We start from the raw sequence: 15,214 nt of genomic DNA on the forward strand, positions 1-15,214 counted from the left end.
TTTACATTTGCAACTAAAGCTAGGCACGAAGAGTTTAAGGAGTTCTCTGGTATTCTACAGTACAAGGGAGGGAGTATTGTGATGACTGGAAACCAGGCACGTCTAGCATCCACCTTTTCAGATGCTACTGGTCACCACAAATTCATTTGTGAATTAGTCATTTAATTTCTGCTAATGATAATAAATGCCATTTTATCTAGAGAAGGTCAAATGTGGAGGGCACTTTTATTTTCAAGGTAGCCTTGAAAACCCTTTCAAGTCAAAGGCCCCAGAGCTGTCAGAAGGCTCATTAGTTAGATATGTGAACATTTTGGCAGTCAATACCAAAAAATTACCATAACACCCCAAGATTTTCATAAAACACAATAACGCTGCTTTATTCCAACTATTTCACATGTAAATAAACTAAATGCTAAGTTCGCACATGATTTTAAGTCCATGTTCAATATTACATTTTTCTGTTTTTCTAAGAGGATAAAATGAAAACAATCAAAAAAGCCAGCCCTCTGGATGAATGTGGATATATGACCAACTTTTACTGTCGAAACAACTATTTACTGCCACAACAGGAGAGAGAAGAAGAATTTACTTAGATTGATGTCATTTTCACAGTGGATGAAATGAAATACGTTTGGGCCGAGTGCATGCTAAGTCACTTCAGTTGTTTCCAACTCTTTGCGACCCCATGGACCATAGCCCGCCAGGCTGCAAAACAGGCAAGTTAACGTTCTTAAGGCTTAGTCGCTCAGTCGTGTCCAACCTTTTGCGACCCCATGGACTGTAGCCCACCAGGCTCTTCTGTCCATGGGGCTCTCCAGGCAAGAGTAGTGGAGTGGGTTGTCATACCTGCCTCCAAGGGATCTTCCCGACCCAGAGATGGAAGCTGTGTCATCTCTTACACCTCCTGCACTGACAAGTGGGTTCTTTACCACTCACGCCACCTGGGAAGCCAGGTGAAATATGTTTATTGTTTTTAAAAATTCTATAATATTTTTAAAACAGCAATTATAGTTACTTCCAGATATAAATATTACATAGTATGTCTACAGCTTTTCTTAACTAAAATATAAATTCTTAAAGTATAATTTTTATGTTTAAAGGGAGAGTAACACTGATGTTTTTCCTCCTTAATGACAGAAATAGCAGTCTATTTTGGATATTATTTAAAATATACTACATATTAAAGCTTGAAAAGATTATAATACTCTCATTTATGAAATGTTTATGACAAAGGAAAGATCACTGTTTGTGACCAAAGAAAACCCTAATATTAGAGAGAAAATTCATTAAGAACAGTATCGAAAATAATTTAACCACCATTGTAAAACTAAAATTAACTGAAAACTATAATAGTTTTAGAAATGTTGAATTTGAAACAGTCAAACTTTTAAGTATATAATCTTTTAGAGTAAAAAACAATACTAATATCTGATGAAATATATGAATTTTCAGAAATAACAGATATACATGAAATCTTAATTTATACTTGGTGTATTTTAAGTAAGTAATTCAAATATAGCTGAGTTTCACTTCTGTTTATGATTTTAAAAAAACCTCTCTGAAATTTTCTAAGCAGTAAGCGATTTTAAAAAACTACATCAGATGTAGTTTTGATCTGTTTGTCAAGGACATAAAAAAATAAAAATTAAATCATTAAGGCAGGACAAAGCACTAGGCTAGTCCTCACAATTAAACAGAAAACACTACTTCATAAAAAGCAAACAAAGCACACCACCAAGTGAACTTTCAAAGCTCCACGGGGGCCACCTGAGTAAGCACTGCGGTTTAGGGAGCACGCCACATCCTCGGGGCTCTCAGGTCCTACATGCCTCTTAGACCAAGAATGTGACACGCGGCTCTCGCGTATTTTTGTACAAGGTCTCAAAAGCAACCCAACCCTTAACTGCTCATTCACCTAAAGCAGCAGTGATTTACTCCAGGTATCAGCAAACTTTTTCTTAAAGGGCCAAATAGCACATACTTTAGGTTTCGTGGGGCAGCTGCTCTGTGCTGTGATTACTCACTTCTGCATTTTTAGTTCCAATGTAGCCACAGAAAACTGATAAATGAATGGGTAAGACTCTGTTCCAATAAAACTTTATTTACAGAGTTAGGAATTGGCTCTTGGGCCTGCAGTCACGGATTCTCAAATTCTTTTCCAATGCTAGTGGGCCAAGGACACCTTAACTGGATTTATACAAGGTCTCTGGGTCTGCAAACTGGCACTGTAGCAAATGTGAGGGATTTTCAAGAGAAATCTGAGAATAATTTTGCATTATATGCTGACTATAGTACTAATTCTCAAAGAGGATGGTCTCCAACATACTTGCTCATTTCTTGTACCAGTAGTACTTGCTACTTAACTGGCAGTTATTGTGACCTTGAAGCTTGATCTCTTCATACCTAGCTAAGTGAAAACGGCAAGAATTTTCCATCTCACAATGTTGTTGACAGTATTGAGGATAATATATATAAAGCACCCAGCAGAGTACCTAACAAACAGTAAGCATGCAATAAGTGAAGTTAGCCTGTATTCTTGTGTAACTTGTCTCAGCTTCCTCACCTTTAAAATAGAGATGATACCAAGACTCACCTCCCAAGATCACGGTAAGAATTAAACATGCTCAGGTGTGGAAAGACCTCAGGACAGGGGGTGGCACAGAGTGACTGCTGTCCGACGCGCAGCTCTTATTATCCATCACCGTGCTCTGACAGGTCTTTAAACACAAGGCCCAGGGCGAGGAGGAAACAGACAACTGTTGCGTCATCAATACTAGGAGGGCTTGCCTATCATCAGCTTTAAAGAGACGAGCAAATGAGAAGTAGCAACTAAAGAACCAATAAATCTGGAGACTGGGGAGTACTGATCTTCATTTTCCAGCCTCCAGGTGCCATCTGAGACAAAAGGACTTACTTAACCTGACAGAGACCAAGAGGACAACACCTCTTTCCCCCACAACAAGAAACCAAACACTAGTACTTTCAGTAGGTCAAGGTAAGCAGTATTATTATCGACAATGTTAAGTCTAGGGGGCTGATCTGGGATTTAGTAAACAAACAACAAAACACCCCAGAAGATGCTCCTTGCCACAGTCACAAACTATTTAGCATAGCAGACTTCACTGTCAAAATCCTCAACACTGACAGACAGCACCAGTCAAGTCCAGAAAAATGGTCACATCACTATGTGCTTTATCTTTTCACATGTATTTATTTGTATCTTAAGATTTCTTCCTTTCTTTAAAGATGCTATTTAAAAGACAATTAAATTAATATCTATTCCCAAGAACAAAATCTTCCAGTTTCAGACACACACCACTGACAGCAGCAAAATTTTCAAAAGCTCCAAGGAGACGCCCTGCTGATTAGCTCTGGTGCAAACTGGATCTCACGGAACTGAGGTAATTAAAGTTTTTAGGTAAGACAAAATATCCTAATAACGAAAAGCTTAATGTAAAATTTTATCGCTTGTCATGCACCTGCACACGCCACCTAGAACTGACCACATGCCACATGAGAAACTATACTTTCACAGCAGCTCCTGCCTAACTTTTGTAAACTGTAAAGCTTACAGTGACAAATCTTGTTATGAACACAGTGAGGTCCCCTACTATGCCAGTTTAACTCAGTTTGGTTCTACTTGCCTCTAGGGATGAGACAACTATATTTTTCTTAATTCTAAATTTTATTTTTTTAATTAATTTCTGCCAGGAGCCAGCACGGGAGAGCCCACCCATGACAAGGTCATGTGGAAGAGAACTGTTAAGCAAGGCTTCAGGCCTCGAGGGGCTCCCTAGACCTGCTCGAGCATCTACCCCAAAATCAGAATCTGTCTGTTTTACTATTTCATGACTCACCAACTCCTCTGACATTAACAGGGGGCTATCCCCGACCACCTTTCTCTGGAGAAAATCAACTTAGGGCTCTAGCTAATAAGTCTCCTGGACATGAGAGGAATATTTCAAATCAAACTCCCTCTGTTAGCATTCTAGCTTGCTTGGCAGGTTTATCCAGACTCTTGCAGCTGCGCATGTGATTATTCACAGCCTCCCAACTGTGAGAGGCACGGGAAGCCTAAAACATAGAGCCTTTCAAAGAGTTAAAAGTTATTAGAGTAGTGCTGGTGTAGGATTTCATATCTCTTATCCACTGTGCACCTGGGAGTGCATTAGTTAACATAGTCGGAATGTAAGAAAAACAAACAGTAGCCTTGAATTTAACCACATCAGACTTTTGAGCTAATTGGTTCTTTCTTGTAACTCACTGCACCTTTACTCTGTGAAATGTAACTCTGTTTGGCATTTTCTGAGGCTGACATAGATTAGAAATATAAAGAAAAAACATTTTGAGGGAAAATAAGTTTTCTGGTTGAGCAGCCTTTATCAAAAGAGGATCATAAAATGTTCACAGACCACCAAGGCCAGAAGATAATGTACACAATATTGTTTATGGGAAAGGTTTGCAGAAAAAATCCTGGTTTCGATAAGGGCAAAACTGCTGAAATGTTTTGGCTGACTCTGTATGACCTTGCATCTTTCATTTCCCTCTATGTATAAGTTGAGGTATAAAAGTCCTTTTTGAAAATAAAAAAAAATGGGCCTCGCTCAAAGAAGCTTGGTCACCCCTTGTCTGTTTTTCTCTCTCTTACTTTCTTTTTCAGGCTGATCCCTTGGAGCATGGAGGCTCCCTACGTTCACTTATCTGCCTGGGTTTCTAAGACCTGAACGGGAAGACGTTCTGCGTCTTCACTCCCTCGGGAGACCGGGAGGGCACCTGTGGCCTCCGTGAACAGGGCAAACTCCTTGTCTTGGAGTTTTATTGGCTTTCTATGTAAACCAAGGAATATCAGCCTCTTTCTCTCCTCTATTTTCTTATCTACAACATTCTTTCCTTTCCTCTCTCTAAATCACTGTCACACTTCGGATACCCTGGATCCAAGCCAGGGCAGGAGCCCAGCAAATTTCAATTGATTGGAGGCTAATTACACTATTGTGGTGGTTTTTTGCCATCCACTGACATGAATCAGCCACAGGTGTATACGTGTCTCCCATCCCAAACCCCCCCCCCCCCCCCCATCCCATCCCTCCAGGTCGTCCCAGTGCACCGGTTTCTTGCATCAAAACTGCTCTGGCGATCTGTTTCACATATGATAATATACATGTTTCAATGCTATTCTCTCAAATCATCCCACCCTCGCCTTCTCCCACAGAGTCCAAAAGTCTGTTCTTTACATCTGTGTCTCTTTTGCTGTCTGGTGTATAGGGTCATTGTCACTATCTTCCTAAATTCCATATACATGTGTTAATATACTGTATTGGTGTTTTTCTTTCTGACTCACCTCACTTTGTATAATAGGCTCCAGTTTCAACCACCTCACTAGAACTGACTCAAATGCATTCTTTTTAACGGCTGAGTAATACTCCATTGTGTATATGTACCACAGCTTTCTAATCCATTCATCTGCTGATGGACATGACTGCTTCCATGTCCTGGCTATTATAAACAGTGCTGCAATGAACATTCGGGTACATGTTTCTCTTTCAATTCTGGTTTCCTTGGTGTGTATGCCCAGCAGTGGGATTTCTGGGTTGTATGGCAGTTCTATTTCTAGTTTTTTAAGGAATCTCCATACTGTTCTTCATAGTGGCTGTATGAGTTTGCATTCCCACCAACATTGTAAGAGGGTTCCCTTTTCTCCACACCCTCTCCAGCATTTATTGTTTGTAGAATTTTTGATAGCAGCCATTCTGACCAGCATGAGATGGTACCTCATTGTGGTTTTGATTTGCATTTCTCTGATAATAAGCGATGTTGAGCATCTTTTCATGTGTTTGTTAGCCATCTGTATGTCTTCTTTGGAGAAATGTCTGTTTAGTTCTTTGGCCCATTTTTTGATTGGGTCATTTATTTTTCTGGTATTGAGCTGCATGAGCTGCTTGTATATTTTTGAGATTAATTCCTTGAGACAGCTATATTTAAATCAGTAAAAGTGCAAAGATGTTAGGCTTTTCAAATAGCAATGAGCTTTAGAATGATCCACGAAATAGAGAAAAGGGGACTTGTTTTCTTTAACTAGTTTCCATATTACAAGCTCCAAATCACAGTGTTTCATAGTTAAAAGAAGGAATAAAAGCAATGTAGTTGTAGTAAGTGTAGAAAAAAAATTTTTTTAAGACTACAGTATTACATTAGATACAAAAGCTGGTCTCATGATCCAAGAGATGCCATCTTATGGTGTCATCGTTTGGAATCATCTATCTCAAGCTTGTCTATACAAAATCCCTCTTTAAGCTTCTGACAACCTTAGATCATCTTTTTGTAAACAGCAAGATTTTGCCAACAACAAAGGTCCATCTAGTTAAGGCTATGGTTTTTCCAGTAGTCATGTCTGGATGTGAGAGTTGGACCTTAAAGAAAGCTGAGTGCCAAAGAATTGATGTTTCTCAACTGTGGTGTTGGAGAAGACTCTTGAGAGTCCCTTGGACTGAAAGGAGATCCAACCAGTTCATCCTAAAGGAAATCAACCCTGAATATTCATTGGAAGGACTGATGCTGGAGCTCCAATACTTTGGTCACCTGATGTGAAGAACTGACTCACTGGAAAAGACCCTGATGCTGGGAAAGATTGAAGGTGGGAGGAGAAGGAGATGACAAGAGGATGAGGTGGTTGGATGGCATCACCGACTCAATGGACATGAGTTTGAGTAGACTCTGGGAGTTGGTGATGGACAGGGACGCCTGGTGTGCTGCCTTCCATGGGGCTGCAAAGAGTTGGACACAACTGAGCGACTGAACTGAACTGAAACAGCAAGAGGTAATCACCTCATATGAATACGACCATAATCTCCAAACATTTTACAAGTAATATTTAGCTTGAAAAATCAAATACACATGCTTGAACTAACAGTAGCAAAGAAACACATAATCCAAGAGCCTGACCTGAATCATACCAGGTACTCAAAAGCTGCAATCTTCACCTAGACCTTATGATCTTAGTTGCAAAGAATCCCAAACTACAAGCCTATTTTTAAAAGCCAGCTCAAATGTGACAACAGTGTTTTTACTCAGACCAGCATCATTAAGTAATATTCAAGTGTCCTTACACAGGAGGGAAAGTCTAGAGGCTTTGCAAGGTTTTTTAAACAGCCTCTTTGAGCATCCCACCTGCTCACTTATCAAGAATAAAAATATGTTCTGAGTTGTTTCCAAAATTAAAAAAGCTACCGTATATAAAGTGCCAAACTCAGGGCTTGGCCCACAGCAAACCCTCACTGAGCAGGAAAGCTACTGCAGTTGTTGTTTCTAACACTGTACCTTCACTGTGTTGAAGGTCAAGGACTTACTAGTATCAGATACTGATCAATCCATGATAAAACTCTCTCCTGAAATGTTTAGATAAGGATCAAATATCTAAGGGCATATCAACAAAAAATACCAGAAAAAAAAATTCACCATCTCACTGTGGTGGTAGTGTAGCTGCTAAGTCATGTCCGACTCTTGAGACTGGGGACTGTAGCCCGCCAGGCTCCTGTCTGTGGGATTCTTCAGGCAAGAAAACTGGAGAGGGTTGCCATTCCCTTCTCCAGGGGAGCTTCTCGATCCAGGGATCTAGCGCAGGTCTCCTGCACTGCAGGCAGACTCTTTACTGACTGAGCCACCGGGGAAGCACCATCCCATTGATTCTTTCCTTCTATTAGGCTCACCATAAAATGGATAGTAATTACTTGAGAAACAGTATCCCTACCAACATGTACCACATGGTGCCCAGAAGGGGGCAGTGTAAGCGGATGCCAGAGTCCTGTCCTTGCCTGCACACCTTCAGGCCTTTGTCAATTATGGTGATCAGTGAGATACCTTGACGCTACATTCATCCACCAAATACCACATAAAGGGTACTACTCCAAATTTCAAGACTGTCAAGTAATTATCACCTGGAATTCAAGAGAAGTCCAAAAAACCAAATTTAAACCAAGCTAATCTCCCCTTCCCCACTGCCACACACACACACACACACACACACACACACACACACACACTCTAAAACTTCCATCCAGAAAAGGGAGTTTCTTCAATTTGAGGGATTTTATATGTCAACTTAGACTCGGGGGTGAACAGCAGAAAAAGGAATAAATTAATACGACTAACAAGCAGTGGTAACCACCACATGGAACACAGACTGTCTGCTCTGTGGGATTCTCCTTCCACCATACTCTCTTCCTCAGGGTTCAGTCCCATGCCCTCACTTCCAGAGGAGAAGGAAAAAGCATTTCCAGGATTCTGAATAAAATCCTCAGAAAGAGCAGAGGCACTGCCCCAGGTAACATAGCTTACCCAAGCATTCGTCCATCACCTACACACCAAGGGGCTCTCCAATCTACACTGCACCCTCTGCTCTTCCAGGGTCCCGACTCCCGTCTCAGCTTCCAGACGGGCATCTCCACGCGTGTCCCACAGACACCTCATCCTGCCCAAGCAGTGTCTCACTGCCTTCCACCTGTAACCTTTGAACCTTCATCTGGTACTGAATTCCTTCTCCCGATGAGTAAGTCTCCTCACTCACAGAACCTTAGCCAAGCTAGAAAACGTGGGGTCATCTCAGTGTCTTCCACAGAAGGCAAGCCGGTGTTAACCCACTCCAAACGTCCCTGCCTCCCCAGTTCCTTTCCAGTCTCCCCAGCTCCCTCCTGCCCACTCTGAGTCCCACTACGTAAGTGGTACCTTCATCACTGCTCATCTCAGGGCCGCACTAGGATTCTGCATGACGTCTCTGACTCCACAACCCCTCTTCCACATGATGGAAGGTGACGTTTCTAATGTTTCTCCTGCCTCACAGCATTACAAGCCCTGGTCAATTAAATGCCTTTGGGTCATTACAAGCCTTTGGGTCAATTAAATGGGGCACTATTCTATATTCCATCTACAGGCGGTTCTAGATGTCATTGAAAACCTTTCACAATCTGGAATAATAATGAGCTGCTTTTGCCACTTGCCCAACACTTAGATGTTATCACATCAAAACTTTAAAATGTCATGTGTCCTCACACCTTCATACTTCTGCTCACACAATTTTTATGCCTGAAATACACCACCCACTCTTACCCTAGGGTCTTGTTATAACAAAAATAGCCTGGGATATCAGACTGCTAAATGTGTGGGAAGGAGGTGGGAGAAGCAGAAACAGAAAAGGCCAAACACTAACTTCTGGAATATACCTCAAGAGGTTTCTACATAAATATGAAAAAAAAAAAAAAAAAATATATATATATATATAATGGCCTGTATCCCTGTGAGAAAAGAACTTTTTTCATTGTACAATCGCACAAACTGTTCTAGTACACACATGGGGAGCACACAGCTGTCCTTAAGAAACTACATTATATTGCCAAAATCACAAAAATCATCTTTGGATAAAATTACGTGTGTTTATGTGTGGGCTCAGTTGTGTCCAACTCTGAGATCTCATGGACTGTAGCCTGCCAGGCTCCTCTGTTCACGGAACTCTCCAGGCAAGGATACTGGAGTGGGTAGCCATTCCCTTCTCCAGGGGATCTTCCCAACCCAGGGATCAAATCCAGGTCTTCTGCATCACAGGCGGATAGTCTTATTAGATAGTCTTACTCTGATGAGCTCTTTCTCAGACTTCAATATGAGTCTGAGAAATCTGACAAATCCTATAAAAGCAAATGATTTCTCTTTAGCATGTGAAAATACCCTGACTAAAATGCCGTGAGGAAATAACCCCTCGTCTGTGAGGGAAGATGTCGATGCAGACAGAGCTGTGCATGCAGCCTGTGACCCAGAGAAGGTCGTCAGGGACCCGAACCCACACCCTTGTCACCACCCTCTTCTCCTCAGTATGAGACTCGTCTCGTCCACTCCTTCACATGACGGTGATCTCAGGAAACCCCTCTGGAAATGATTTGCTTCAACAAAAATACTCCAGACGTTCATGAATCAAATCTCTAATACCAGTCTAAAGTGATAACCTATTTCTGGAGAAGGCAATGGCACCCCACTCCAGTACTCTTGCCTGGAAAATCCATGGATGGAAGAGCCTGGTAGGCTGCGGTCCATGGGGTCTCGAAGAGTCGGACACGACTGAGCGACTTCACTTTCAATTTTTACTTTCATGCATTGGAGAAGGAAATGGCAACCCACTCCAGTGTTCTTGCCTGGAGAATCCCAGGGACCGAGGAGCCTGGTGGGCTGCCGTCTCTGGGGTCGCACAGAGTCGGTCACGACTGAAGTGACTAGCAGCTTAGCAGTGATAACCTATATGTTCCAATCAAGAGCTGGAGATCAACCAAGAATTGGATATAATATTTTATACTTAATTATATAAAAATACTATGTAAATCATATTACCAGATTCCTATTAAAAACCAGGTGGCAAGGTGGTAAAGAACCCACCTGGTAATGTAGAAGACATCAGAGACACAGGTTCAACCCCTGAGTCAGGAAGATCCCCTGGAGGAGAGCATGGCAACCCACTCCATTACTCTTGCCTGGAGACTCCCACGGACAGAGGAGCCTGGCGGGCTACAGTCCATGGGGTCACAAAGTGTCGGACATGACTCAGCACAGCACAGCAGCAACAGCGTTAAAAGCTTACCACGTATAAAGCACAGGTCAGGGCAAATCAATCTCTATTTTTTATGAACAACAGTATGATAAAATTCACATGTTCCTAAATACAAAGTTAAAATATAAACTATAAAAATGAAAAAAAAAATGAGCTGATTCTTTTAAAACCCAAAATAAAGAAATGTTAAAGGATACTGATCTGTCTGTGGTCTTCGAAAGTTCTCTGGAAGATTGGCTTCATATAGTAGTCTTGCTTTAGTATTTCCCATATCTTGCATGCACTGTAGTAAAAAAATCAAATATTTTCATTACTCATATCAACATTAAAAAGTAATTCCTATACACATACACATATATACAAACACCAGATATTTATCATTTCTGACATATATTCTTTTCTTTAGAAAAATAATTTAAATCATAACCATGAAATTACTCAAGTTCAAAACAGAAGCATAGTTTTGTCCTTTCATATTTCTTTAATCTATGTAGATCCACAGTTCTCTAACGCCTTTTTCCATGACTACAATACCACCTTTTTTATACTTACACTTCCTTTAAGTGGGTTCCCTGGCAGTTTATGGTATGATTGATGTTTTAAATGTTATCACTTGAACGACGCTGCCATTTCTAAGGCCAAAAATTCAACATCAAATTTTCTTTGTCTTGAGCTTCAAAATACTCTAAAGTTTTCATAATTTACATTCCAGACCACATGGAGAGCAGCAAGAGAAATGCTGGTGTCCTGGAACTCTACAGAAGTGGATTCACTTCTTTTAAGATTAGTAACTTCTTTAAGGGTTATTAGCTTCTCGAAGATTCTGCTAAAAGCTTTGGATTCTCCTCTCCCTACCAAAAAACTGCCTAATGGCTAACTTTCACATACAAGTTCATGAGCTCATAGGACTCTTCCCTAAAAAATCTATCAATCCCAAGAGCAAGAACCACTGCTAAGGAGACATATGATAATTAAACTGGTTGAAATGATTATTTTCTTTCTTATTTTGCAATGTACTTTTTAAATGTATTTATTTTTAATTGGAGGATAATTACTTTGCAATATTGTGATGGTTTCTGCCATACAGCAACATGAATCAGCCATAGGTATACATATGTCCCCTCCCTTCTGAACCTCCCTCCCTCCTCCCACCCCATCCCACTCCCCTAGGTTATAACAGAGCACCAGCTTGAGCTCCCTGCAGTCATACAGCAAATTCCCACTGGCTACCTATTTTACATATGGCGATGTAAAACATTTGGAAAGAAGTAGACCAAGAAAAGGTTGCATAATATCTGCAATGAAACAAAAAGACACAGCTCACAGAAACCACAAAAATAAGAAAACAAAGTTTTTAACATGGGAACAAGAGTACATAAAAATTTTAACACAAGATTTAGTAAGACTAAAAACAGTATCTGCTATACATGTCATATCTCATTGATCCAAAGTTACATTCTTCTTCATATTATAGTACTCATGGAGTAAAAATGTATCTTACAATTGACCTAGTCTTGTTAACCTATTTTTCCTAATTAGTCTATAAAACGTAGGTGCTTCTTACAACCAGTGATATAATCTTACCTTCAATAAATATGACTCTATACATTTTACACAAACATTATAAATATTCTCTTTATCTAATGTAAGTTATTAACATTTTATTTTGGTAAAATAAAAAAATAATTAAGAATAGGTGTAAGTGTGGGGCTTCCCAGGTGGTGCTAGTGGTAAGAACCCGCCTGCCAATGCAGGAGACACAAAAGAGCCAGGTTCCATCCCTAGGTCAGGAAGACGCCCTGGAGAAGAGCATGGCAACCCACTCTAGTATTCCTGTCTGGAGAATCCTATGGACAGAAGAGCCTGGCAGGTTATAGTCCATGGGGTCACAAAGAGTCGGACACGACCAAAGTGATGTAGCACAAGACATAAGTTTACATTGGGCTTCCCAGGTACCTCAGTTGGCAAAGAATCCACCTTCTGGGTTCAACTCCTGGGTCAGTAAGATTCGCTGGAGAAAGGATAGGATATCCACTGCAGTACTCTTGGGCTTCTCTGGTGGCTCAGATGGTAAACAGTTCTCCAGCACTGAGGGAGACCTGGGTTTAATCCCCAGGTTGGTAAGATCCCCTGGAGGAGGGCATGGCAACCCACTGCAGTATTCCTGCCTGGAGAATCCCGTGGACAGAGGAGTCTGGCAGGCTACAACCCATGTGGCCGCAAAGAGTCGGACACAACTGAGCAACTAAGCACACAGCACACAGCATGAGTGTATGTTATACCAAATTATTTAATTTTGTTCTAGGGATGCTATCTATCACAATTAGACAGGAAGGAAAAAAAGAGTTATAAAAATCTGAAAGGGAGAGTGATATGAATATAAAGGGCCATTTCTAGAGGAGACCACTGCTGAAAAGTGACTTGATGCTGGTGTCCATGCGTGTGGGCATGGCATGTGTGTGTGTGTATTAGCTGGGCTTGGGGGAAATAAGGATTCAATAACATCACAGATATAGAGAGATCACTGTGGAAGACGAAGGAAGGCACTAGCAAGCTCAGATAATTTCTAAGTTTCTGAAAAGTAGAACAGAGTAGGGTGGGAATAAAGTCTGCAATGAAAGGATTAGTGGAGATGAAACTGGTTTAGTCACTGAAGATGGTTAAGGACAGGAGGCAATCTGGGGAGGTGATGAGAAGGCAGTACAAACTAGCTGTCCTCAAAGTTTCAAGACACTATGGGTTAGGGCCTTACTGTACACATTAAAATTTATTCCACTGGCCTTAAAGAATAAACTCTGGTAATCAGAAGAAAATAATGAAACAGCATAACAGCTACAGTAACAAGCATTAGCTTCAATACCTTATTAACATATATATGTATTATTATAAATTATACATACTATGTAATATATAAATTGAATACATATTACAATATATAAATTGCTTATATATATGCCATTCAAAATTTTTAAAAATCCTGATCTAGATATTACTCCCCTAATTTGGCAGGAAAGGAAACTGAAACTGCAAAATGTTAAGTGACAGGTATAAGACTTTCCAGGAGCATTTAACTTCTGACAGAACCCACATCAGCCATCAGCCATGTAGACACCCCAGGCTGCAGCCAGTGGAACAGGGAACTACATCAGGCAAGGCTGAAGAATACCAGGCTCTCTGCTTTAGAGGCTCAGTTTTCATTTTACAGATGAAGAACAAGCCCAAAGAGGTTTCCTACTGCGTAATTCAAGGAATCAGTTACAGAGTTTTAAAAACATTTTAAAATAGATATTTAAAGAGCAAACGACAGCTCATGTCAAAATCAGATTTTAAAAAAACAAGTCAAGCATCCAGTAACCAGAAATGTATTGATACTCTTGACAAAGAAATCGTTGTAAGACTATATGAAATACAAAGTCAACATTCATTTTTACTGTAAGAAGACATATTGTCCTGAAGGGTAAGTGAAATGGATGCTCTGTAGTTACGATAAACACCATTGAGGCAGGGGCATATTTGAAGATTAATGTTATTTACTATGCCAGTTAGACTCAATCTGTCCTCCTTTTACATAGCACATGGTCCTAGAAAGACAAACTTTATACTGTACTTTTTGATAAACCACCTTCATCCAAAATGATTATAATTACTACCATTATAATTGCAGAGGAAGGCTTCACCTGGAAATGATATAACAAAACTCACTTAAGAACAGCAAAACCCACTATTAAAAGTATTTTTCATCAATCTATAATCTGTGTGATTTTAGCTTCTCCACACAATCCAATACATACTACAACATCTGACCAAAGGCTCACATAACATTTGAGATTCAATTTTTTAAAATACTATTTGAATCAAAATGCCAAAAAGCATCCTATCTATAGGCTAACATACCATCAAGATAATCTAACAAAGATGATGTATTTCTACTCCTGAAACTTTCTAAGTGGACCATATTATATCACCCAGCCTTAGTTTCTGCAGTATAAAAAATAAAACATATTCTAAAAGATATTTTCAACATTTTACAGAGACTAAAGAAAACTTAGGTTGTCAAGTTTTAATTGGCATTTTACTGGATTTGTGTAATTTAGTAAACATACACAAAAAACAACAAAAAAAGTGGGAATAGATTTCTTAAAAGACAGTATCAGTAAGTAAGCACACCAACGTAGTAGGAAATTTTTATCTTTGTGTAACACTACTGTATATGTTCTTCTTAAAAAGGCACTTCAGTGCCTTTTACATCAATGGAGCATCTCCAGTGGAAAAATATGGTAATGAAGTAGCACACAAAAACAGTTTTACTGAAAATGGGGCTGTGAAATAAATGCTAAGGTAAAAGGCAACAGGAACAAAGTGTGCCCAACTTTACATTGTCATGGTCAATACCAGGAAATAAACATAAAAGGCAACATAAATAACAGGCCACCTAAAGTTCCAACTCAATGACACATTCTCCTGAGAATAAAACTTGTCGAATTTTTTCTTTCCTTTAGTCTTTCAAAATCCTGGAAAGCAGAGCTCTTTGTGGAATTCAACTGAGGGATGTGACTACTCCAGGACATGGCTCCTATTTGTCCAAGCCCTAAAGCTAGGGGCTTCCCTGATAGCTCAGCTGGTCAAGAATAT

General features: G+C 40.1%; 1 protein-coding gene across 5 annotated transcripts in view; it reads right to left on the reverse strand.

Annotated features, from left to right (window-relative positions):
- SMAP1 (small ArfGAP 1) overlaps positions 1 to 15,214 on the reverse strand; it is a 187,415-nt gene that overhangs the window by 94,428 nt on the left and 77,773 nt on the right. For all 5 annotated transcript variants that reach the window (XM_027972798.2, XM_027972796.2, XM_027972797.2 and 2 more), the window contains one exon: positions 10,780 to 10,865. In XM_027972798.2, coding sequence (XP_027828599.2) covers positions 10,780 to 10,865 — 86 coding nt within the window. The remainder of the gene's footprint in view (positions 1 to 10,779; positions 10,866 to 15,214) is intronic.

This window comes from Ovis aries, chromosome 9 (assembly GCF_016772045.2).
Source record: "Ovis aries strain OAR_USU_Benz2616 breed Rambouillet chromosome 9, ARS-UI_Ramb_v3.0, whole genome shotgun sequence".
Taxonomy (NCBI): Eukaryota; Metazoa; Chordata; class Mammalia; order Artiodactyla; family Bovidae; genus Ovis; species Ovis aries.